We start from the raw sequence: 27,962 nt of genomic DNA, 5'->3' as shown, positions 1-27,962 counted from the left end.
TTAAAACAGCACAAAAAGAGCGGAGAAAATCTTTTAAACAGAGAAATATATCATGTGACCATTGTGTGTCTTATCTCGTAATTATGGAATTACGTAATTATGAGATAATTTTTGAAGGTCGGCGCAATATTTTCATTCACATTTTCTTATATGATTGTTCACTTTCATACGAATCTAAGTTAACAATACAGTAATAATGTCAAAGGATTTTTGACACATTTTTTCATTGCTGTTTATTATTTATGCAACGCCTAGTTTGGGTATATGAAAGATTTGAAAAAGAGAGAAATCTCGTGTTTGACTGATGAGTGTAAATTTTGAAAGTGATGCAGATAAGCACCAGGAAGGATAAACAGAATATATTCTGATAACAGTACTTAGAGGTAAGTTCTCATCAAAGAACAGTTGCTTTTGCTGATTTTTTTTATTGAAAGACTGATATGAATATATGCGAAACATCCCGAGGAAAATTGGAGTGTTGAGTGAAGTTCTTTAATTGCCAGCTAATTAATTTTGCCTTTAAATAAAAAAATTACTGTCCTACAATACAATTGCATTGTAATGCTTGATGTACTGTCTAATTAAAACATACTAGGTCAATTTTTATTATTGGGCAAAACAGTGCAAAAAATATAAGCTTTCCTGTTTGACTGATGAGTGAATATTTTGAGACTCAAACAAAGCGCCGATGACTTTGTAGAACAATCAAAGACGCTTTTCAATACTGCTTAGCAGTACTTGTTTAGTGAGATAAGCTCACACTAAGTCCTTTACAACGCGACATTACCCGCAACCGTTATTTACTCTGACTTTAACACATGATCATCTGTGAATGGCTCTCTAACGTCTTATATATAGTATACAAGCCATTGCTTAAACATTTACATAATAAAAAGCAGAAATCAATGATCGTTTTGTCTACGTTGTTCAAAGGGACATAATTTGAGTTATCGAACTTTGAAACAAAACTTACATTATGCAAATTTCCAAATTAAACATTCAATCACAAGGACACATTGTATATAAAAGCTGTCTTTGGAGGGTGGATGGTGGGGAATATTTTTAACACATTGACAAGTAAAATAATTGTGCTTGTTTAAATACAAGAAGAATTGCACCATACTGCACTCTGCTGCAATACAATGCGATACATTGTGATGCCTGCCAAATTGTCCAATCAAAATTAACTTAGTCAATTTTTTTTTCTTAATTGAATTTAAAAACTGATTGAATACACACACTTTTTTTCATTTTACGCTTTGAAAGAAAAGGTTTCAAAAGTAGACTAGAGAGCATTTCTTTTATTCTCATATTCTTAAATATTTGTTTTCTTTGATATGAATCAAAATTAACAATCAGTAATTAAGTGGAAGGACTTTCGTAAAGTTACGTGTTACTTTTTTTTTTTTATCGAATGACTAGTTTGAGTATGCGCAAAATATCCAAAAGAAATGAACACTCCTTTTTGACCGATGAGTGGATTTTTTGTTTGCAAGAGAATTTATACTATTTACCATAATAAGAATTTAACTGTATTTTATTGCACTGCACTACAGTGCAATGTCAATCAATAAAATGAAGTCCATTTTTGTTTTACATTATGGTATTGAAAATAAGGTGTAAATTAACATATTTTCCAATATATTTTTATTTTTAAAAAAGTTTTGAAAAACAGACTGGATGGAATATTTTCATTCACATTTTCTTATATGATTGTTCTCTTTCATACGAATCTAAATTAACAATGCAGTAATAAAATCGAAGGATGTTTTAACAATTTTTTTCATTGCTTTTTATTATTTTATGCAACGCCTAGTTTGGGTATATGAATGATTGAAAAAGAGAGAAATCTCGTGTTTGACTGATGAGTGTAAATTTTGAAAGTGATGCAGATAAGCACCAGGAAGGATAAACAGAATATATTCTGATAACAGTACTTAGAGGTAAGTTCTCATCAAAGAACAGTTGCTTTTGCTGATTTTTTTTTTTTATTGAAAGACTGATATGAATATATGCGAAACATCCCGAGGAAAAATGGAGTGTTGAGTGAAGTTCTTTAATTGCCAGCTAATTAATTTTGCCTTTAAATAAAAATATAACTGCCCTACAATGCATTGCATTGTAATGCTTGATGTACTGTCTAATTAAAACACACTAGGTCAATTTTTATTATTGGGCAAAACAGTGCAAAATATATAAACTTTCCTGTTTGACTGATGAGTGAATATTTTGAGACTCAAACAAAGCGCCGATGACTTTGTAGAACAATCAAAGACGCTTTTCAATACTGCTTAGCAGTACTTGTTTAGTGAGATAAGCTCACACTAAGTCCTTTACAACGCGACATTACCCGTAACCGTTATTTACTCTGACTTTAACACATGGTCATTTGTGAATGGCTCTCTAACGTCTTATATATAGTATACAATCCTGTTACTCGTTAGCATTGCTTAAACATTTACATAATAAAAAGCAGAAATCAATGATCGTTTTGTCTACGTTGTTCAAAGGGACATAATTTGAGTTATCGAACTTTGAAACAAAACTTACATTATGCAAATTTCCAAATAAACATTCAATCACAAGGACACATTGTATATAAAAGCTGTCTTTGGAGGGTGGATGGTGGGGAATATTTCTAACACATGGACAAGTAAAATAATTGTGCTTGTTTAAATACAAGAAGAATTGCACCATACTGCACTCTGCTGCAATACAATGCGATACATTGTGATGCCTGCCAAATTGTCCAATCAAAATTAACTTAGTCAATTTTTTTTTTCTTAATCGAATTTAAAAACTGATTGAATACATACACTTTTTTTCATTTTACGCTTTGAAAGAAAAGGTTTCAAAAGTAGACTAGAGAGCATTTCTTTTATTCTCATATTCTTAAATATTTGTTTTCTTTGATATGAATCAAAATTAACAATCAGTAATTAAGTGGAAGGACTTTCGTAAAGTTACGTGTTACTTTTTTTTTTTATCGAATGACTAGTTTGAGTATGCGCAAAATATCCAAAAGAAATGAACACTCCTTTTTGACCGATGAGTGGATTTTTTGTTTGCAAGAGAATTTATACTATTTACCATAATAAGAATTTAACTGTATTTTATTGCACTGCACTACAGTGCAATGTCAATCAATAAAATGAAGTCCATTTTTGTTTTACATTATGGTATTGAAAATAAGGTGTAAATTAACATATTTTCCAATATATTTTTATTTTTAAAAAAGTTTTGAAAAACAGACTGGATGGAATATTTTCATTCACATTTTCTTATATGATTGTTCTCTTTCATACGAATCTAAATTAACAATGCAGTAATAAAATCGAAGGATGTTTTAACAATTTTTTTCATTGCTTTTTATTATTTTATGCAACGCCTAGTTTGGGTGTATGAATGATTGAAAAAGAGAGAAATCTCGTGTTTGACTGATGAGTGTAAATTTTGAAAGTGATGCAGATAAGCACCAGGAAGGATAAACAGAATATATTCTGATAACAGTACTTAGAGGTAAGTTCTCATCAAAGAACAGTTGCTTTTGCTGATTTTTTTTATTGAAAGACTGATATGGATATATGCGAAACATCCCGAGGAAAATCGGAGTGTCGGGTGAAGTTCTTTAATTGTAAGCTAATTAATTTTGCCTTTAAATAAAAATATAACTGTCCTACAATACATTGCATTGTAATGCATGATGTACTGTCTAATTAAAACATACTAGGTCAATTTTTATTATTGGGCAAAACAGTGCAAAAAATATAAGCTTTCCTGTTTGACTGATGAGTGAATATTTTGAGACTCAAACAAAGCGTCGATGACTTTGTAGAACAATCAAAGACGCTTTTCTATACTGCTTAGCAGTATATACTGCTTATCTAAGCTCACACTAAGTCCTTTACACGCGACATTTCCCCTAAAGCTCCAATTTTCGCCGTAAATTATCACAAAATCGAAGATTATTAGTATTTAAGTAGATTGTGATTTTTTAAATCCCACTCATTTCTGTGTAAAATCTTATAAATCTTTCAGAAAATTCTGGAAACATATTTTTAAAGGACATGTTTTTAAAAGAAACAGATTATAGCAATTTCCTGTTTACTGCCAATTTTATTTATAAAACCGGTTCTACCCTATAACTTTAGAACGGGTCAACGTGCACCACGTGTCTTGAATTTAAATCACAATAACATAGGTAGGGGTGTAGGACACTGTGCTCGAACACGTTGGATCATCAGGCATCGATTTGAACAAAATTTTCTTTACTTACATAGACGTGCTCATATTGTCAATTTCGTTTTGAAACCTTTGTTATAAATAGTGTACTTATGCTATACAGAATAAAAGGGAGATGGGAAAGAGTATTCTCGTATTTTTATATTCATGTGATTGTCATTTATTTATCTAGTCTAATTTTAGAGGTATTCTTACAATGTTAGCTCCACCTCTCATGCATATACTTAATTTTTAATCAAGGAAGATAAGTATTTGGAAAGCAGTAAGGAAAGAAATGTAAAATAATTTTTTAAAGATTTGAATCTTCTTTAAATACTGTACACATAAAAGTTGTTAAAATAGAGATTCTGACAGTTTCAGTTAAGAAAAACCTCGTTTAAAAAAGACGTACCACACCTATATATATAAACTCTACGAGGGACGAAAGCTCTCGTCTTGGAAAAAATACCCCCATCCACTTCAGCGCCTATTTCTGGAGTCTAAAACATTAATTTATTTCGTTGTCATGGTTCTGTCCCCTACAGTGATGATTTTCCTAAATAAATGTTGATGCGTTTGTCAGTCGTAAACACTTTTTTTTAAAGCATTTACAGTATCGAAATATTTTTTTGTCATTCCGATACAGATTGAATTTCCAACCCATACAGTATAATAATAACACATGTACAAGTATCTAATGTACTCAGAATTACATGGAGCACCCCTTCTCAGAATCGCAGTCATTTACACTTTTCAGAGAAAATGCACTGGCAAATTTAAATTACCATTTTCTTCTACGTTAATTAATCTACACAAACATATATGGCATGCTTGTTTTCATTTTATTTTATATCCATCAGGCCCGTAGAACGCAGGGGAGGGGGGGGGGGCTCACTTTTTACTAAGTATGGTATTTTGCAAAAGTAAATGTTCCTTTAGATGCTGGTTGTCCCCCCCCCCCCTTTTTTTTTGTTGCTGCAAGGTCGAGCACTGAAACTGGAAAAATCCAGGATTTGAACAGATAAATCATTTTTTTAAAATTAATATTATTTTGGGAAGTTGCCCCCCCCCCCCACTTTTTTTGGACAGTTAAGTCCCCCCTTTTGAAATCGTTACTACGGACCTGTTCAGTCGTACTAGCATCAAAACTGCTCGCCGACCACAGGGTTCGTCACAATGAATTTTCTTACCCTACTTTTTATAGTGTAGAGGTCATCAAAAAGAAAGAAGACAGATTGATATGAATTATCGTGACAAGCCTGGAAAATTCGTCTCATATTATGAAGTGATATGTACTAGTCTCTGGCGGAATATATTCGCTAAAATTAATTAAAACTGGAAAAAATATCGTTATGTTTTTATGGAAAATAAAATTTACACAAATCTGAATCATTCGCCGCGATATATTAACATAAGAACTGAATTTTCAAACCTAGTATTTTATTAAAATTTTGTCCAAGATTAGTACGTACCACTTCGTGGTGTGACTGAGGCGAATTTTCCAGTCGCCGAGCAGAGTTTTGACGCTGTTTACGGAGATGAAAGAAAAAAAAGACCAGCATGCCATGTATGGTTGAGTAGATAAATTATCGTAGAAGAAAATGATAATAAACGCATTGCATTTTCTCTGAAGGTGTAAATATGATTCAATCTAATTAAAATTAGATCATTTACTCTCCCGTATTTTGTTATGTCGTTGTAAGGGATTCTTTAATTTTAATTAGATTGTTATTATATTAACACTGATTGAGGTTTAGAAATTTTATTAAGAAACAAGACAGTTCCTGGTGTTTAATCATATTATTTTATAGCTCTATTAATTTTTTTTTTATTTTAGAACTCTTAGCCATTCAATCTGGCTTAAAGCATGAATAAAATAAATTTTGATTATACTTTTTTATAAAAAAAAAAAAAAGGATGATATAATTAAAGTCGTTTAAAATATGAGTCGTTTTATTAAAAAATGTTGAATTTTTATGTAAATTTGGTGAAACAAAAACCTGTAATCTTGAATTAATCATGCAAATTCATCAAACACCTTTGAAATTCCTGAGTAATTCAATGAAAAGAGGATAATTATGTACATTGTATGTTCAATTGGAATTTCATGGCTAATTTGTGTCTGCAGAGAAAGCCAGTTACATAAATCACAACAATAAATTACATCTGAATTGTTTTCTCCATGTTCTTATCATCAAAGCAAGTTTAATTGAGTGTCGGAGCTGTCTAGAACCTCCCCAGATGCTGATATCATTTGGACTGCCCTGTGTTACAACACAGCTTTTAGATAAACTTCTGCATAGCAGGTTGTAGACAAGTACCTAGGCTTTATTTGGAACATAAATTGACCAGATGCAGATTTTATTATCAGCCTAATATTTAACAATTTCTGTAAATTTTGTCATTCTTAGGAGGGTAAAATGCAATTTTGTTATGTAATAATTGCATAATGGTCTCAGACTTGTGAATTATTTTTTGTTTGTTGTGAAGAACAATGCATATACTCTCCACGGATACAAAATTGGTTGCCAGGCTTAGTCTATTAAGGATGAAATTCTGCTTCAAAATATGCACAAAAAACTTCTGTCAGAGTGCTCAGTGTGTATTCTTGACTGCTCTGGAGTAAGGGAGATAAATGCATCATATCTTCAGCAATAATGGGAATTAGATCCCCAGACTTCAGGATGTTAGTGACAGTTATTTAAGAAATCTCAGGTGCAAAAATGAAAAAAAATCTGACAACTTCAAAGGTCCTTCAAGGTATCACACCGGTAATTGACCAATCAAAATGAATTGTAGTTCCATACATAATAAAGAAATATTTTTTTATTGTGAGAATTTTTTTTAATTTCCATTATTCTATTTTTACATTTTTGGTATCTGTGCTTAGGATATTTTATGTACTTTGTAAAATATTAAAGGTTTTTGACAGGAACTATTTCTTTCGGGGCATAGGAGGCCACTTCCTGGGGTGCACACAGGATGTTTATAAACACATTGAATACACGTGGTTTTGAGGGTATTCCTGTTTGCGGATGGAAAAAATCAGAAAATGCCGTGTAGGTACCCTATTTTTTGGTGTCGGCTGATGTGACTGGTAACGTTTAACACTTCCTGCTAAATATTTTTTCATGAATTCGAATACCTGATTTTTAATGATTTTTTATTCTATATAGAATTACATAGTGAAAACAATTACCGGTGTGATACTTTTCTAGGGTTTTCTGCAAGTTTAGTAGGTCCCAGTGGCAGTGGGCCACAAATCAAAGACGTCATTTGACTGAGCACTTCTTACATATGACATGTATGAAGAATCCCATTCATTTTCAACTATGTTACGTCGAAATAATTAACCAAAAATTTAAAATATTTATTTATTATGTCCATTGCGAAAGAATATACTTTTTAATTCGTGGAAACCAAATTACCCATTGAGACCAATTTACGTTGGGGCCGATTTTATTGGAAACCGGTTAACTTTTTTGTTTTTCCGGTATCACGTGATTGGTAATTTACACAGGCCAGTCAGAGAAGCAGGATATCGGACATCGTCATGACACGTAAACTTTTACATTAAGATGACAATGACATTTGGAGAGAGTAAGTTATGATTTTACACCAAAAAGAGTATTAAAAATGATTGATAAGCTTGCCTAACGCATACTGTAATGTATCGATGTATATACAAAGACGAATAAATCGATACCTAACCGTCCATTGACATAATATTATAAACACTGATAAATAACGGTGTTTACAAATTTTCAAATACATAAGACCTACATGTCGCTGTAGTATACGAGCTCGTATCGCAGACCTGATAATGCTGTTCTGGTGCATAAGTCGTATGTCGTACTATTGGGGAAAAGGGGGGGGGTCACGGTTGTTAGAACTATAGGCCTACAGTCTCGCAGAGTACACTGTACAGTATCGTTAAGACTAGTTAACAGGTTAAAATGAAACTGACTCATGGACCAGAACATTCTAATAAGACCTAATCTAATGACGTGTATCTGTGACCACAGACACCCATGCAGCTCTTAACCCCACCACCCATCCCCCAAATCCGTAACTACCAAAATACAATGAAACTTACGAAAGTCTCCATTTTCTCAAAAATATGTGAGTTCTCTGTCAATTTCATCTATATGTCATTTTGAGCAATCAGTTTGTACTTTTTTAAGTTTAAAATTTGGCCATGTATGGTATAATAAAAATACACAAGGTAAGAAACAAGAATTATAAACAAACAGGGGGTTCCCCACTTCAATGCTGATTTCCAAGGTACTAACAGTGTTACCTATCATATTTATGCAAGCACTCTGTCAATCTCCTACTAGTCTCTTTAACCTAAACCCAATCCTTAGTGTTTTATATGCTGCTGGGGCTGACAAATCCCATTGCCTGACACCCGGGGCTAGTGAATTTTAAGGGTGGGCAAGTGGAATTTTATCAACAATTTGCCCATGGGCAAGTGACTTTAAAAAAATAAAATCCATATGCAAGTCATAGATCTAAAGCTTTGTACAGGGGTTTGCATGATCTTCTCATTACTTGTATTCCATTTTTTTAAAATATATATATATATAAATATGATAATAGGTTATGGTGGGACAAGGAAATATTCAGGTAGGGAATTTTGACCATGCACTTGCCCTTGGATAAGTGCCCTAAAAAATCTATTTGTCAGCCCCAGTGCTGTAATCAAGGGGTTTATTAAACAGGCACATACAATTTTCTCCATTGACAATGATACAGGAGGTTTGGTGTTATCACCTCGTTTCGCATCATCTGTTTGGTTGACAGATTACAGTGTAAATAAAAGTCTAATCAGATAAAGCGAAACAGATCAGCTTACATCAGAACCTCCTTCAAAAATCCAAGAAAGAAGTTGTTATAATACAGTCAATTTTCAAATTCTTGCCATTCAATTTGTAACCACTCTCGCAATAATGCCGTGATTTTCAAAGAAAGTTTTTCCAGCTATTCTCTTTCTTACGCCAAATTCACATACCGCCGTCCGCCACCCTGTATTCACAACAAACGTCCATTTCAAAGTGTCAAATACTTATCTTGATATACCGCCACAGGTGCAGTGAAGCGGCTGGTTGACACTATCTAGATCACCGTTGTAAAGTATGTAAAGCCGGACAAGGTACATGTAATTAAGGAGGAGAAGGACCTTGAGCTGAAAAAATACTTGTCATTCAATTTTTTTCATATTTTGTATATTTCTGATTAAGTATGTCTCACATATCTTAAAGCAGTTATATCATTAGGTTTCTTACCTTATTTTGGAGATATCGATTGACAAATACTATGCCCTACAGTATCTAAGTGGCGTTTTTATTCTCCGTGTTTCCGGGCGCATTACTCTGTCCATAATGGGATTTTTTAAGCATACATAAAAAATATCAAAGTGGACATGTATCTTTTAAAATATTTCAGAGTATAACTAGGATTTATAATTCGAAAAAGCAAGTTCTGTCTATCACACTGCATCTGGATAGTGAAAATTACGCACTTTTTAAGACAACTTAAACAATAAAAAATGTAATTTACAAAAAATTCTATCATTCAATATTTTTTAATTTACGTTGAAATGCAAATCCTTCAAATTATTGATTAACTGTAAAAGTTTCGAATGATGAAGCTGACCTCATTATTTCACAGGACATCGTTAAAGAGGACATAAGCATGACAAAAACGTGTCATGTTACGTTTCTCGATTATGGGAAAAACCAACTATGACGTCACACGTAAGCTAAATAAGCGAAATAAGATATACCTACATAAGATTTCCATCATCAGCCATACAAAAATAAATTTTGTGTTCCCTATTTCTCAAAATATTTCATCATATACTGATTATGACCTGTTTTTACATAATAGTACTGCCGCTCTGTTAACCGATTATGATCTTGCTGTACTAACAGATCGTGTATGACGTCACCGACTTGTTGGACGCGCAGTTTAGGGAAACAGAGGAGTGGATCAATCTTTTTCATAATTTGTTAATGTTTACAAGAATGTTAAAACTTTTTAATTTTTTTATATAAGATGGTAATTAAAGTTTAAAAATTGTCAAAAAATTATACAAGAACTGATGCTTTACACGTTTTGCACTTGTATAAACAGAGACTATGACGTAGTTAAACAGAGTCATGTGACCATGTGTCCTTCATCCCCTTTAATAAATAATAATTTTGACATCAACTGTTATTATAAATTTTGTTTTCTGTTTAATAAAAATTGAGTTAGTCATGGCTTTGCCATGAAAGTGGTTGTAAACAGTTGTTAAAGTTTGCCGAAAATGAAATTATTTTGGTGATCTCTACTCTAAACAATGCAAAGTTTGCTTTAAAAATAATGATTAAGTATTAATTGTGAAAGTTTCAGCATCAATGATGCCATAAACAAATGTATTTACAGGAATTCATTTTGCATGCTATCTGCAATAGATCACGACATTGACACAACAGGTTTTTTTTTCAATATCAGACAAGCAGATATGCATATGTGTACATGTCTTTATTTCATGGTTGTGTATTTTGTTTTAAAATGAAATTTTACATAAAAAAAATTACTTGAAGCATTTTCAAAGAAGATGGGCGAACAAGGCTAGTGAAGTCACTGAAGTGCCTATAGTAGTGCAACAAACATGAAGGTGAAAAATTAAATCTCAATTATAACAAAATTTTCTTCGATATTTCATCTAACATTAAAGTATACTTTATGTAAAATCTACACAATTTTCTAAAATTTCACAAAGATTGAAAATATTTGCCTATGAAATAGCATACATGCACTAAAGAGGGCAAGAAGGATCATTTTTTCATACCATAATTTAATTTTTCGATATGATCGGGTCTTCACTCCATTTTTTGAAAGTTTATCCTAGGAATGCGTGATTTTATCAGTATACCGGTATATCACGATTTTTTATTGCGTGATACGTATCGTGATACAAAGACTAAAATATCGGTATTTGGTATATAGCTATAAATTCCGGAAATTATTCATTTATTTGTTTAAACAATTGAATGACAATTACAAAATGTTGAAAACAGTTAAATAATGGCATCAAAACATGCTTTATATTAAATAAATGAAAATTAAAAAAGTAAAGTTATGTTTTTATAACATATTTTTAAGAAATATTATCAAAATTAATTTGAAATTGTAGTAAAAATTGTGTGTAAAAATATCATGATTTATCGTGGTATTTTGGGGGGGAAATCGTGATATATCATGATACGAAATTTTTGCCGATACCCATCCCTAGTTTATCCTTAAAGTTTGTGTAAAAATGTACATTTTTTGGCTAACAAAAACATGGAACAAAGACCCACTATACCTAAAAAATACACTTTTATGACACAGCATTCGTATCTTTCTGAGAAATACTTGAAGTCCATTTAGTCAAGGGTCATATCACAAACATGATTTAAATGCCGCTATTCATCAAGAGTTGTTGTAGTGCAGTGGTTAGCGTGCTGGACTTGAAGGAAAATGATACTCAGAGTTTTTATTGCTAGGGGTTCGAACCCCGTGAGTAAAACATTAATTTTTAATAACAGAAAAAATTTTGCAGAGAAAATTTTCCTCAGAAAAGTTGTTATCATACATAAATTTCAATAATGAGAACTTTACTCTAAATGCTAAATTCACAAATTGAATATGAATTTTATATATCTGAAGCTATAGGCATTCTGCATGCCTTGTTCACCCATCTCCTTTAGAAATATGTTTTTGTATAATAGTAAGAATAAAAACTCTAAATGTTGTATTTCCAAGAATGGTAACTCTATATCTTGTTTCCCCAAAGATGGGAAATTCAATTCATTGAAAAATTTGTTATACTGCCTTGATTTCTAAATTACGAAAGGTGGCGGTTTATCGAGAATTAACTGTGTAACAACTTCATTGTTGGATTTTTCCTCTCAAATTTCTTTGTATTTATTTAGAGTCGGACAAGTAAACATTGACTTCTGACAGGTAAAATTTGTTGGCAATTTGTCCCATTGACAAGTGGATATCTTAGTTACTGTTGAGCCCTGTGATTACAGACAGTGCTATATCACACGAATAATGTTTTTATTTTTCTGTTTAAACAAAAATAGCCAATTTTTTTTTTATTTTTTAAATACATTGTACTTCAGTTTTGATAATAAAGCTAAACAGTTTTCATTTTTTTGGTCTATAGTTGGACAAGTCGAAATTGCATTTGGACAAGTAACATTTATTGGCAACTTGTACAATGGACAAGTTGATATTTTAGGTAGTATTAAGCCTTGTTCACATTATTTAGTATTTGAGTTGTACATGTACAGTGCCATTATTTAAATGTTAATGACAAGTCTTATGGTAAAATGGCTTTATTGTAACTTTCTGGTCTCTTCAATATTTATTATGCAGTCGACTTAAATAGTTTAGTACACTGTACATGTACAGGGCTCTCAAACCACTTTTTGGGACTGGGGCCAGGGTCATAAAAATTGGGAAAATAACTGAACTTTAGGGGAATTTGGGAAAATCATTAATAGACATTATACATTAAAATCATGTATTGGGTTTCTGGTGTTTATCAACTAAATTTTTGTTTTGCAAAATAGAGGAATATGAATAACAAGATTAGTAATTTCATATCTTGCTAACTCACAGTTCTTTTTTTTTTTGGGGGGGGGGGGGGGAGTGACAATTGGGAAAATAAATGCATTCAATTTGGTAAAAAAAAAAAAACTTCTTTTAATTTGGAATGGGGGCTTTGAATGGCCCCAGTTATTGAGAATCAAGAACCCTGTTGTACAATGTGAACTCTCTAGACATTATGTATTAGTATTACAGTGTGATATCTGGTTAGACTAAATTGATAGCAAACCTGCAAAATTGTGAATATCCTGCTGAATATTCTTTTTTGATTCTCATGCATTAAATTTAATATACCTGTAATTGTATATATTCCATTTATTTTATTTGATATTATTCAATTAAGAATGATAATTTTTTTGCACTTCATGGTGTCTTAAATCACAAATGTATATATAACAAATTGAACAACTGGCATAATGAAAATTTCAAAAAAGAACTGTTAGGTGTGAAAATTTTATGATCCAACTGTTTAAAATATATGTACCATGAAGGAGAATTTTCTTTTCTTGAGATCAGCTTTTAATGACACCATTTTTCCTATCCATTAAGCATTATGTGCTTTAGTTTATCTCAAATGTGCATTTAGTATTAGTTTTTTTTATGTCTTTTTAAAAAAAAAAAGCACACCTTTGTGATACATAAATATTTCATTTAAATGCTCACTGAACTTTATAAATGTACATGCATGTAGTCCAATATTGTTATATAAACATTATGTTTATATACCGGACCAATTGTTGTGCATGACAGACTTGGGACTAGAAAAGAATAAGTGGCTCAGGGCTAGTAAAATTTGAAGAGTGACCAGAAAAGCACTGATGCAATCATAAACAGTATAATTTGTATTATATTTGGTCGTTTTGATCTTTACCTTAAAACTTGGCCATTTTTTGAAACAAATTAAGTGTTTGACAAGCAGAACTGAGTTTTAATGAGTAACCAGGGTATTTTTTTTTTCCCTGTGTATCCTGGATATTATGGGTAAAGGGGATTCAATATTGTTTAACTGTAATGTCACAATCTGGATAATTAAGAACTAGTAAAAATTTAGTGGCATATTTTAAAAATCTCTTAAGAACCACTGAGCCATGTAAAAGCTTCCTGAATGAATGTATATTCAAAATGGTTCAAATCATGGCCCCAGGTAGGGTGTGGCCAAATTAAAGGATTAATGTTTTACATGGGATATATATATTTGAAAAGATCTTCAAAAATCGAAGATCCAAAATATGGCTGAAATATTGCCGACTCGGCGTAAAACAACAATAATAATTATAGTCAAAAATCTTATAAGATCTTCAAGATTAGCAGGGCCATGATAAGTCATATGAATATTCAAGATATATTTAAAGAAAGAGTGGGATGGCGAAATTTTATAAGCAACATACAGTACTTTCTGACTTTTTAAGCTCACCTGAGCAGAAGGCTCAAGTGAGCTTTTCTGATTAGAATTTGTGCATTGTCCCATTTGTCATTGTCATAAACTTTTCACATTTTCATCTCCTTCTCAAGAACCACTTGGTCAGTTTCAACTAAACTTTAACAAAGCATCCTTGGGTAAAGGGGATTCAAGTTTGTTCGAATGAAGAGGACGTGGTCCTCTTTGAAGTGGAGATAAATAAAAATTCATGAATAATTAATGGCATTTTGAAAAAACTTATTGAATTCTTTTCAAGAACCAATGGGTCAGAAAAGATGAAACTTATGTGATAGCATCATTACATAGTGAAGATTCAGGTTTGTCTAAATTATGACCCCCCAAGGGGTATAGGGCCAGAATGGGCAATCAAAGTTTTACATAGGAAAGATCTCTAAAAATCTTCTCAAGAAGTGCAAAGCCATTGTTAGTCAAATTTATATGAAAACATACCCAGATAGTGTAGATTCAAGTTTGTTTTAATAATGACTCCCAGGGGTAAGTGGGGCCACAATGGGCAGTGATTGTTCTACATAGGATAATACATGTATATAGGGAAAAAAATCTTTCAAAGATCAGCAAAGCCATAGTTAGTATTATTTATACAGAAGCATCCTCAGATAGTGTAGATTCAAATTTGTTCATATCATGACCCCCAGGGGGTAGGGTGGAGCCACAATGGGTGATCAAAGTTTTACCAAGGCCTATTAAGGAAAAATCGTTAAAAATCTTCTCAAGAACATCAAAGGAAAAATCGTTAAAAATCTTCTCAAGAACATCAAAGGCATGATAAGTCATATTGATATGGAAGCATCCTCAGGTATTGTAGATTTAAATTATTCAAATCATGACCCCCAGGGGTAGGGTGGAACCACAATGGGAGATCAAAGTTTTACATAGGAATATATAGGAATTTTTTTCGAAAATCTTTTTAAAAACAAAGCAAAGCTATGATTAGTCATATTTATATGGAAGCTTCCTCAAGTAGTGAAGATTCATGTCTGTTCAATTGATGATCCCCAGTGGTAGGGTAGGGCCACATTATGTAATCTAAGTTTTACATAGGAATACAATATGGAGAAAAAGCTGCTAATGAACTGAGGGTCATGGCCAGGGCATAATGGTTCAGGTGAGCATTGTGGCCCATGTGATTCATTTCATTTTGATGATCACAGTTGCCAAGGTTACTGATCACATTTTTTCTGTTGTCCGTCTGTAAACTTTTCACATTTGCATTCGACTTCTTCTCAAGAATCATTAGGCCAATTGTGACAAAGATTGGCACAAAGCATCCTTGGATTAAGGGATTCAAGTTTATTCAAATGAAGGGCCACATCCTTTTACAAGGGGAGATAATTAAGAATAAGTGAAAATTTATTGACTTAAAAAAAATCTTCTCAAGAATCGTCGAGCAAGACAAGTTGAAACTTACATTTGAAAGCTTCATTTAACATTGTGTAGATTCAAGTTTGTTTAAATCATGATCCTTTTGGGTAGGGTGGAGCCACAATGGATGATCAAAGTTTTACGAAAGAAAATAAAGTGAAAAAAAAAATCAGCTTATGAAGAACAGCAGGTAAAAGTAACTTAGGTGAGCACTGTGGAACATGGACCACTGTTGATTTTGGATTTTTGGTGTTGCAATGGTTACTTAGAAACGAAATTTCTCTCAAAAATTTCTGAAAAGGCTACATGTACTCCTCTTAGAGTTTTTGCCTGATTTGAAAAAAAAGCTTGTCATACAAAGAGACTAAACGAAGAATTCTTATCCATTTATTACTGTTGCCATAGTTTTAATAAAAAAAAGAGCTACTTTTGAAGTTTTCTTTGTCTTTGTTAAAAGTAGAAATCTGTAGAGCTACATTACATCTGGTTTCTGTCAATAAAGCAATCTTTTAAAAGAAACATATTGAAAGCCTTTGTCTGAAAGTCGTCATATTTTATACAATGTTGGCTAAGGTTAAAAGGTGCCCATTTTGTTTTTAGCTCACCTGAGCTGAAAGCTCAAGTGAGCTTTTCTGATCACATTTTGTCCGGCGTCCATCTGTCTGTCCGTCTGTCTGTCTGTCCGTCTGTCTGTCTGTCTGTCTGTAAACTTTTCACATTTTCGACTTCTTCTCAAGAACCACTGGGCCAATTTCAACCAAACTTGCCACAAAGTATCCTTGGGTAAAGGGGATTCAAGTTTGTTCAAATGAAGGGCCACACCCTCTTTCAAGGGGAGATAATTAGGAATTAGTGAAAAAATAATGGCAACATTTAAAAATCTTCTTCTCAAGAACCATAGGGCCAGAAAAGATGAAACTCATGTGGAAGCATCCTCAGGTAGTGTACATTCAAGTTTGTTCAAATCATGACCCCTGGGGGTAGGGCGGGGCCACAATGGAGGATCAAAGTTTTACATAGAAATATATAGGAAAAATCTTTAAAAATCTTCTTCTCAAGAACAGCAAAGCCATGATGAGTCATATTTATATGGAAGCATCCTCAGGTAGTGCAGATTCAAATTTGTTCAAACCATGACCCCCGGGGGTAGGATGGGGCCACAATGGAGGATCAAATTTTTACATAGAAATATATAGGAAAAATCTTCTTCTCAAGAACAGCAAAGTCATGATGAGTCATATTTATATGGAAGCATCTTCAGGTAGTGTAGATTCAAGTTTGTTAAAATCATGACCCCAGGGGGTAGGATATGGGGCCACAATGGAGGATCAAAGTTTTACATAGAAATATATAGGAAAAATCTTTAAAAATCTTCTTCTCAAGAACAGCAAAGCCATGAAGAGTCATATTTATATGGAAGCATCTTCAGGTAGTGTAGATTCAAGTTTGTTAAAATCATGACCCAAGGGGGTAGGGCGGGGCCACAATGGGGGATCAAAGTTTTACATAGAAATATATAGGAAAAATCTTTAAAAATCTTCTTCTCAAGAACAGCAAAGCCATGATGAGTCACATTTATATGGAAGCATCCTCAGGTAGTGTAGATTCAAGTTTGTTCAAACCATGACCCCAGGGGGTAGGCGTGGCCACAATGGAGGATCAAAGTTTTACATAGAAATATATAGGAAAAATCTTTAAAAATCTTCTTCTCAAGAACAACAAAGCCATGATGAGTCATATTTATATGGAAGCATCCTCAGGTAGTGTAGATTCAAGTTTGTTCAGATCATGACCCCAGGGGGTAGGGCAGGGCCGCAATGGACTATCAAAGTTGTGCATAGAAATATATAGGAAAAATCTTCTTCTCAGGAACAGCAAAGCCCTGATTGTTCATATTTATATGGAAGCATCCACAGGTAGTGTAGATTCAAATTTATTCAAATCATGACCGCCGGGGTGGGGCGGGGCCACATGGAGTATCATAGTTTTACATAGAAATGTATAGGAAAAATTTTAAAAATCTTCTTCTCAGGAACAGCAAAGCCCTGATTGATCATATTTATGTGGAAGCATCCTCAGGTAGTGTAGATTCAAATTTGTTCAAATCATGACCCCTGTGGGTAGGATGGGGCCACAATGGAGGATCAAATTCTTAAATAGAAATATATAGGAAAATATCTTCTTCTGAAGAACTGCAAACCATGATTAATCATTTTGAAATGGAAGCATTCTCAGGTAGTGTAGATTCAATTTTGTTCAAATGATGACCCCCAGGGGTTGGATGGCGCCCATTGGGGGATTGAAAGTTTTACATAAGAACATATTGAAAAAATATTTCTTCTCAAGAACAGGAAAGCTATATTTAGTCATATTGATATGGAAGCATCCTCAGGTAGTGTAGATTCAAGTTCAAATGATGACCCCTGGGATAGGGAGGAGCCACAATGGAGGATCAAATTTTTACAAAGGAATGTATGGGAAATTTTTTTAAAATCTTCTCAAGTACAATAAAGCCATTTGTTATATTGACATGGAAGCATCATCAGGTAGTTTAAAATTCAAGCCCCCCCCAGGTAATCTTTTCAATACTGAACTGATTTGTGCTTTTGCCTAGCCAATGTGCTCAGGTGAGCGATGTGGCCCATGGGCCTCTTGTTTATATTTATTAAGGAGGTTGGATCCTACTTTTGAAAGTCTTTAGAATTTTTTGTCAAGTATGTTTTTTGTGTCAACACACATAGCTTAATTAAAGGTGCTTAGACACACGCGGCTATGATAAGGCTGTCCGTATAATATCAAACTGTTCCAACAGTAGTAACTTCTCTGAACTACCTAGATATGACATCATAATAGCATATGACGTCAAGTCACTGCATACTTGAGCTGACATGACGGGGAAAGTGTCATAAATTTTACTTCCTTTCACATGTCATGTAAAGATTTTTTAGCCTTGTTGTTTGATTCAGGTGTCTGGATTATTCTTTAAGCATAATTATGCTGTTATGATGTTGAACATTTGCAATTTAATATCGTTATTCCTTTAACTTTTGCGATATGCATATTTTCAAACAATAACAAAATATTGACTGTGGAATGCTCCCCCTTACACATCCTTGGAGAGAGTTAGAATTTATAAATCGTGTATATATTTGACTGGCACAAGTGATTAATAAAGATAAATTGAAGATATTCCATGTGAATCTACTAGAGATTAGTATGTCCTCTAACTGAATTTTGCTGGGGGATTGTATGTAATTTATTCTATTTTGTATAAATTGCGATAAAGAGTGGAAAATGCCCCCTTGTATATGGGTATGTTGAATTTCTCGTGGAATATTTTCTCAAGAAGTAAAATTCAGACTTGCCCCCAGCACTTTATATGTACCAAAGATCACAATGAATTGACTTATATGACAATTTTTTCTCAATGATGTTGTTTTGCACTTGTGCTATAGCAACATATAAGTCATGAAATTATACAGAAACTTTGAGAAAATATTAACTTCAAATCTGTGTCCAAGCACCTTGAATAATTGAATCAAAAAATGGTGGAAGTATGCTTCTTTAGGTACAACAGTGCATTTAATATGACCTTTTACACTGTAATTGCATTTTACTCATAAATCACTTTTTGGAAGTTTTTCCTATATTATTTTTTATCCAAATAAATCATGGGACCAAATACAGTCTTAAACTCTCTTGAATAGACACATTGAAAATTGTGACAAAGAAAAAATTTCAAATTACTTTGCATAATCAATTATTTGACCTTTCTGCAATAACAAAATGCCATTTTTCTGGCATTAAACATTTAACAAGCAATAAAATTAATTTAAAATCTTAAGCTTTTATTGAATTTAAGCAGAATGGTCAAAGCTATGTTATATATTTATATATATATTCAGAAAAGAAATTTAAAGTGGGGGTCTATGATGTAATTTTTTTTGACATTAATAAATAAGAGGCTCATGGGCCACAATGCTTACTTGAGTCAATATGGCCCTGCTGTTCTTCATCAGCAGATTTCTTCTATATATTCATATATAAAGCTTTGATCGCCTGCTCTAGGCATAGCCTACCTCCAGGTGCCATGTTTTGAATGAAAATTAATCTAAACTTTCTGAGGATGCTTCTATATTCAAATAACTAATCATGGTTTTGCTGTTCTTGAAAATGGAACTTTTAAGTTGTCTGCCACCCTACCCTGGGGGGGGGGGGGGGGGGTCATGATTTGAACAAACTTGAATCTACACTACCTGAGGATGATTCCATATCAATATGACTGATTGTGGCTTTGTTGTTCTTGAGAAGAAAATTTTTAAAGAATTTTTCTAGTCGCCTGCGTGGCGCAGTGGTTAGAGTGTCTGCTCTAGAGTAAGGAGTTTATCCTTACGTCGCGGGATTGAATCCCACTGTGGGATGTTGAGATTGGTCACTCTGATGAGACCCTATAAACCGAGGTCCCGTGTCACAGTAGGTAGGTGCTGGCACGAAAAAGATCCCTCACTGCTCAATGGCTGTAAGTGCCAAGTATAGGTCAGAATTTGTAGCCCTCCACCGGCAAGTGGTGGCATCTCCATATAAGTGAAAAATTCTCGAGAGGGACGTTAAACAACAATCAATCAATATATATTCCTATGTTAAACTTTGATCCCTCATTGTGGCACCACCCTACCCCCAGGGGTCATGATTTAAACAAATTTGAATCTACCCTATGTAATGAAGGTATCACATAAGTTTCAATTTTTCTGGCCCAATGGTTCTTGAGAAGAAAATTTATAAAAGATGACACCAAATTTTCACCAATTCTTAATTATCTCCCCTTGGAAGAGGGCGTGGCCCTTCATTTGAACAAATTGAAACCCCCTTCACCCAAGGATGCTTTGTGGCAAGTTTGGTTGAAATTGGCCCAGTGGTTCTGGAGAAGAGGTCGAAAATGTGAAAAGTTTACAGACAGACGGACTACAGACAAATTGTGATCAGAAAAGCTCACTTGAGCTTTCAGCTCAGTTGAGCTAAAAAGTGTTAATTTTAAACTAAAAATGAGGCTGTAAATGTTACAATATGATGATTAATTAATTGAGAATGCTTGAACCAATAACAAATTGAGTAATACACTGCATATTTTAATTGATTTGATTTTAGATCTAGAGGCAGATTACTCAAACTGCATAAAAAATGCACAAAATCAGAACTCTTTAGTGTGCAGTATAGAGAGGGTTCTTAAAAATGACACTTATTTTTCATATTTAATTTTAAAAAAAAAATTATTTTGTTGTCTACATCTTAATAAAAAAAAGTCTGTTTTCCTAATCAAGAAAGAACTGCGAACGATAGTATTGTTCTCCCGCCTACTTCCAAGTCAATTTTCAAAAGTTAAGATATTCGAATGATTTTTAATATTTATATTGACATTTATATGGATTTTCATAAAACATTACTTCTTTGGGAAAACAACGAGAGATAACTCTAAAATTTTGGTAAAACTTGTGTTTTTCACTATAGAAATCAACGGAAAACGGAAAATATTTTTAAAACATCTTTCCCCCCCGTGAAACAAAAATTCCTTTTTACGGGTAATATGGACTGTCATTTCACAAATTCTTACCAAAGCTTTTTGTGTTTCACGGGGGGGAACATATGTTTATATACAAAAAACGACAAAAATGCTTATTTTTTCAGCAATTTCCAAGTACTTTACAACTGAAACATTATATTTTACTAATATATATGCTTAATTTTATATGCATAAAACATAAGAAAAGATTTAAGAAACATTTATTCATATTCAAGACTATTTCAGAATATGGTGATGCTTTATAGCCCGATTTCAGTGGAAAATATCGTCTACCCCCCTTATTTCAAGAGCTGGAATTAGGGATATTTTACTATTTAGCACTGGAATTAAAATAATTAATCAATTGCCATTGAACTGTTCTTTGTATTAAACAAAGATTTTATGGCCAAATTGTCATCAATATTGAATTAAATGGTTGTAAAATGTAGGCGGGAATCGGGAGTTACCGTGCGTAGTTCTTTAATATAAATGTAAGCCATGGCCATTGTTGTTATGCAGTCTCATTAAGAAGGTGTAATCCAGAATCTGGCATTGTTATTCTTAACAAAATCTTGGAAATTTAAAAAAATATGTCATTAAATTTTGAAGGGAACTAAGTGATTCATTTTTCTCATGATCCTTACTCTTTGCAGATGTTTGGTAAGATAGCCTGTGTTACTAAAAAGAGGTCTAAAGGAATTCACTATGACTGAGGAAAAACCAAAGCGCTGTTCTGGATTGTGCAGCATTAGGACTTGCATTTATATACTTGCAGGGTTATCCATTATTGTTCTGATTAACATGCTCAATGCTAACAACCATTTGACATCACTGATCCTGCTTTCCAAGCAACTTAGAGATGGTTTCAAACAGTTTGTAAACTACAACGGTAGTGCTGATGTGCAACATGGTGGTCAGAGCAATTCTTATATAATGACAGCAATTCAGTCTGGATCAGGCAGCACTGTTTCAGGATCAACCCCAAGCAATAAGGTCACATCCCAGAAAACAATCCAGACTCAAAAACCCACCATCAAACCAACAACTTTAAAAGTAACTACAAAATCTCGTCCTGCGCAGCCAACCCCACGACCTGATGAATGCAAATCCTGCTTTCAACACAACTTTAAATATGTCATAGATAATGAACATATATGTGATTCTGGAGAAGGCAAGAGTAACGTGGACATAATTGTCCTTATTCTGACCATACATGCTAACAGGGAAGCAAGAGACACCCTCCGACAAACCTGGCTAACTCCAACCAAAAACAACACATCTGATATCAGATACGCATTCTTACTAGGCAACACAAAAGATCAAAATCTCCAGAAAAAAGTTGAAGCTGAAAACGCAATTTACCATGACATCCTCCAAGAGGACTTTGTTGATGCATATATGAATCTAACATACAAGACCATAATGGCTTTCAAGTGGGCAAGCACTAAGTGCAAACAGGCAAAATTTGTAATGAAGACAGATGATGATATGTATGTCAATTTAGAAGGAGTGAAACATGTGGTATCTGTACATGGGTCCAGCCTTCAGACTGCTGTGGGAGGAGCATGTCATATGTCTGCTGGTCCAATCAGAGATAAAAATTCTAAATGGTATGCATCAAAGTTAAGTTATCCAAGGAATTCCTATCCTGGTTTTTGCTCTGGGACAGGCTATGTTACAAGTATGAATGTAGCATCAAAGATATACGAAACTTCAAAACATGTTCCTTTCTTCCACCTGGAAGATGTATATGTTGCTCTTTGTATCAAGAAACTGGGTTACAAACTGAAACCTATTGCTGGATTTAACTCGGGGCGTACACCACCGGGGTGTGCGTACAAAACAAAAAATGTTGTGACATCACATTATATGGGTTTGCCACTCATCAGAAAGATGTGGAACTTGAAATGTTAAAATGTTATTGCTACAAATTTACAACTCCTGGTCCCAGGATCATTAAATAGACTTAGACTTAAGTTAAATTTTCAACCTCCTGTAAAATGTAATTGTTAAATTAATCTCTAAATTTGCGATATTAAGACCTTTTAAATGCAATATTGAAAAATATTTTAATTTTGGACTGCTTGACTTGTACATAATTTTAGCACAGCCTTAAGATTTTGACTTAAGCTTAAGATGTTCATGATCCCGGGGCCTGGTATATATGTGTCATACATTCTTGTGAGACAGAAGAAAGCATTGTTGCTAAATATCATTAAGCGTTGCAGTGCAATGCAACGCTTAATGTTATAAATTATTGCATTAATAGTTGACATTCTCAACCACTTAATGATATAATTCTTTCATTAAGCGGCAATTTAGCATTAGTGGTTGAGAATATCATCTATTAATTCCATAATTTATGGCAATAAGTATTGCAATTGCAACACTTAAAGATATTTCTATCTTTCATTAAGCGGCGTTTTATCATTAGCGGTTGCTACAAAGCATTAAGAAAAAAGAAATCCTCTGATGCATTTGAAGAAATCCATTTAAACAACATTATTCAAATTGTAAAACAACACTTTATGGTTGTTTTTTTTTTTATTATTAAAGTGAAAATGTATACATGTACTAGTCTTATGTTGCTTTCTGACCACTAGCTTTCATTTGAAATCCACCTGAATTTATTGTAATTATCTACTGTTTGTATACCCCCCTTTTTTAGAAATTGTATATTTTTTTCTTTATATTACGTATACTCTGTAATCATTGTCACTCTGTGATTGGTTTAATGTGAAATCCTGATTTGTTTAAGTCACCGATTTAATTCTCCACATGTGTGAACATGCAAGGAGGAAAAAAAAAGATTATGATTTCAATTTTGTAACGCTTCATATATTATGACAATTGCTACATTTTTCTTTCCAATCTGCTCAATTTAGGATAAAAATCCATCTTATTTCTCTAATTTTTGAAAGGTTAGATTTATTAAGATTATTTGCATGGCTATTTTTACCAAAAAAATAAATCAATATTTTTAATAAAAATGAATTAGATTAAGGACAGATGATACAAACAAAAATATGGATGCCTGAATTGGTTTATATTTTTTGACCTATTCTGGTTGTAAATGAAGTGACTGATAAATTTGTAAAATATTCAGAAATTCTAAACTTTCCTTGATGTTCAAAATTCTACCTTTCTGCAATGGTCCTTATTAATCTATAAAAATTTTGTCACTTAAAATCCCATTATTGTGAAACTTTGAATGAAAAGTTAAACTGATTCATTTTACTTATATAAAATCTTCAGGATTTTTGATAAAAGTTTTGAGTTGGTATGTATTTCTGTATATTACAAAATATCACTAGCATAACTAATTTATCCAATATTATTTTAGTGTTTTTAGGATTATTAATGTGATCAACATTCCATTTTATGAGTCTATCAAACCAGAGTGTAATGTTTTTGTACCTGTGGAAATAATTAGTTAAAAAAAAAACTGGATGACAATTGATTTCAGGGAGAGGTAAGCATGGACTTTTTAACCCTGATTTATCCGTTTATATACCACCCTTATTTTTATGCTCACCTGAGCCAAATGTTTTGATTGAAGAGTGTCTAACTGAGTGAACCACTGAGCATATTTCAATGAAAAATGGAACAAAGTGTTCTTTGGTGAGATTTGCGTTCTTTCCAAGGGTGATAATTAGGAAATTGTGAAAAAAAATTTGGGATCTTTTAAAAATCTTTTTCTCAAGAACTTCTATGCCAGAAATGACAAAACTTTGGTAAATCTATATTAATGAGTGTATATTCAAATTTGTTCAAATCATTGCATAGGGGTAGGTTGGGGGCTACAGTGGGGGATCAAAGATTTACATGGGAATATAAATATTAAGAAAAAAATTTAAGAATCTCAAGAATTACCAGAGTATGATCAGTTATATCAATAAGCAAGCATCACATTATAGTGCTGATTAATGTTATTCACATCATGGGCCTTTAGGCTAGGATTTCGTTAAAATAGAGATTCAAATATTAAATTTGAATAAGAATATTTTAAAAAATTTAAAAAAGGGAAATCTTTTTAAGAGTATCAGTGACATGCATGCACAACTAAATAATGTGCAAACATTCCCAAGTTGTTTAGATTCCTTTTTTATGGACCCTGAGGGTGGGGCTAAAATAATGGATCTAATCATACTAAATACATGTACAATAAAGCTTTGTTATTAATGGTCGGGATGCTTCACCTTTGGCACTAAATTGCAGAGAACAGAATTTAATTTGTATCTACTAATCATGAAAGATACATTTCATTAATCAGAACACTTTATTAATTCAGCAACAAGCATCCAGATTAATGAGGCTCAACTGTATATGGTGGAAACAGCAAGGCCATGTTAATCATAGAGATACTGAAGTATCCCCATGTTGAATGGTTTCAAGATCATATGACTCCTTGGGGCTAATGTGGGTCACAAAATGGGGTCAATTTTTTTTTTTATTAGAATAGAGGGGAGGGAAAATCTTTTTTGAAAATATAAAATGAGAAACAACAGAACCATGGTTACGTACATGAGCAGTGTGACTCATGGACCTCTCGTCAATTATTTTCCACCCTGATGTATACTATATATCTATTGTTGAGCATGTTGTTATAGGACTATTAATTAACACCATGAACTCTCAGCAAAATGAAAGTCCTAGCTCAGCAATTATTTCATACCAAATAAATGTATATTTATTCTACAAAGTGATATGTTTGTGTATTTTGATACATAGAGGTATGTTATTTTTCTGTAAAAGCATTGTTGCATATCAATTTAAAATATCTTGTGAGATGCTTTTTGTTCACTTTTTTATTATTGTTTTTGACACCTTCTAAAGAAGGTTTAGATATATAGATTGTTGTTGTTATCCCAAACCACTCTTTACAAACTCTGAAAACAGAGTCACCAAAAGTAAGAAAGTCCCAAAAACTGGAGTCTGCACACACACACACACACACACCCTCTCACACACACACACACCCTCACACACACACACACACACACACAGTCAAAATTTAGGTTAAAATTACATGGGTCTACAAAAACTGCTCCTGCAAATTGTTGGAAAATCTGTCAGTCATAATGCAGATTTTTATTAATTTTAAAAATAGAAAATAAGTCAGAAAGACAGCACCCTGAACTGCTCTGTAATAGATTTTAAGAGATAGTATTTTCAAAAACGAGTTATTTATACTTCCAAAGTTGACAAGATCATTTTTATTGAAAATAATAGTTTTAAAAAAAAAAGCAATAATAAATAGGTAAAATGTGCGAAAAGGAACAATATATGCTGTAAATGTATAAATCCTGACTGAATTTAACAATAAACTAGCCCTGAGGCATTGTAATTGTACAATAAGTGACAAATTATACACTCGAGTTCTCAGCATCCTAACTTACTGATTTTTGTCACATACTAGAGGGTATTAACATAGTAACATATTTTTACTATTAGCCAATAGTATTAAAACTTTAAAAAATTACTCGATGAAATAATTTGATATAAACAGGTCTTAAATAAGGGATCAGTCAAAATTTGTGGAAGCATGGGAACGGTGCAAAGTGCATGGGAACACGGACATGGATTTTTTTTTTCATATCCTCAATTAATGGGACTGCAGCTTTTTTTTTAGTTAATGAGCATGGAACATCAAATCTTTTCAATGAAAAAAAGAAGTGAATCAAAAATCATTCAAAACTACAGCAAACTCTATACTGCAATCACTTGATGATTAAAAAAAAAGCAGCAACATTGTTATTGTTTAATACATGTACATGTAGCTGATTATTATTAGACAATTTACTGTAGTATTCTTGTTGGTATGTCTATGCAATATACTACTCCAAAAATATGATTATACCACCCCCTCCCCCTTCTCTCACAAACAAAGTATGGGGGTATATTGGAATCAGCATGTCCATCTATCTGTAGACATGATTTTGTCTGGACATGTTCTCAGAAACTACTGCATAAATTTGTTTGAAAATTTGTACATTCACCTGTCGGAAGCTGACAGTCCTTACAAAATTTTCGTTGCAGTTTTCCCCAGCAATTACTCATCCCAGATGTTTGAAATTTTAGCACACTCTTTGTTTGGCATGCCATGTGGTGGTATTCATTTTTTAACGAATCCAATTTCAACTTCCTGTTTATCCGTGCATCTGTCTGTAACAAATTTTTGTGGCAGTTTTCTCAGCAACTACTCATCGCAGATGCTTGAAATTTTAGCACACTCTTTGTTTAGGCATGCCATACTGTGGGTTTCATTTTTGTTTGAATCTGATGTCAACTTCCTGTTTATCCGTGCGTCTGTCCCTACCAAATTTCCGTTGCAGTTTTCTCAGCAAATACTCATTGCAGTTCAATGAGAGCGGGGGTATTACTAGTGAGCATTGGCTCACAGACTTCCTGTTTTATGTTATTTTTTATATACAACCAAATTGAAGATTTACATGTCTCTTTAAGATGACAGATAGTTGAAGTTTTGTCAGGCTGTGGCTTAATTCATTATTCATAAAAAATACAATGAACAATTAAATTTTGACTGTCAATGTTAACAAATTGTGAACGCTTCTAGATCCATAACATACTTTTAGTGGGTTTGTACCTTTTCTGAAAAACCAAGCAGAGAGTATTTGTCCATTCTGGACAGTTCTAGTTACTATCGTGATCCATTTTATCTGTGGTAGATAATGCACACTTGCATACATTATTGTACTATTACTGGTA

The 27,962-nt window shown here is 33.0% G+C and overlaps 1 protein-coding gene and 1 long non-coding RNA gene across 3 annotated transcripts in view; one reads left to right on the top strand and one right to left on the bottom strand.

The window, feature by feature from the left end:
* LOC133192086 (uncharacterized) overlaps positions 1 to 27,962 on the bottom strand; it is a 427,629-nt gene that overhangs the window by 26,783 nt on the left and 372,884 nt on the right. For both annotated transcript variants that reach the window (XR_009721785.1, XR_009721786.1), the window contains exon 2: positions 16,548 to 16,650. This is a non-coding gene — a long non-coding RNA (uncharacterized LOC133192086). The remainder of the gene's footprint in view (positions 1 to 16,547; positions 16,651 to 27,962) is intronic.
* On the top strand, positions 7,737 to 24,537 carry LOC133192072 (beta-1,3-galactosyltransferase 1-like). The gene is made up of 2 exons (XM_061327916.1): positions 7,737 to 7,821; positions 21,887 to 24,537. The coding sequence occupies exon 2, from the start codon at positions 21,939 to 21,941 to the stop codon at positions 23,145 to 23,147; it is 1,209 nt and encodes a 402-aa protein (XP_061183900.1). The 5' UTR covers positions 7,737 to 7,821; positions 21,887 to 21,938; the 3' UTR covers positions 23,148 to 24,537.

Source organism: Saccostrea echinata, unplaced genomic scaffold (assembly GCF_033153115.1).
Source record: "Saccostrea echinata isolate AGI-Se365-2 ecotype Australia unplaced genomic scaffold, CSIRO_AGI_Sech_v1 ptg000025l, whole genome shotgun sequence".
NCBI lineage: Eukaryota > Metazoa > Mollusca > Bivalvia > Ostreida > Ostreidae > Saccostrea > Saccostrea echinata.
Note: the sequence above shows the minus strand (reverse complement) of the source record. Positions and strands in the feature narration are given on the sequence as shown.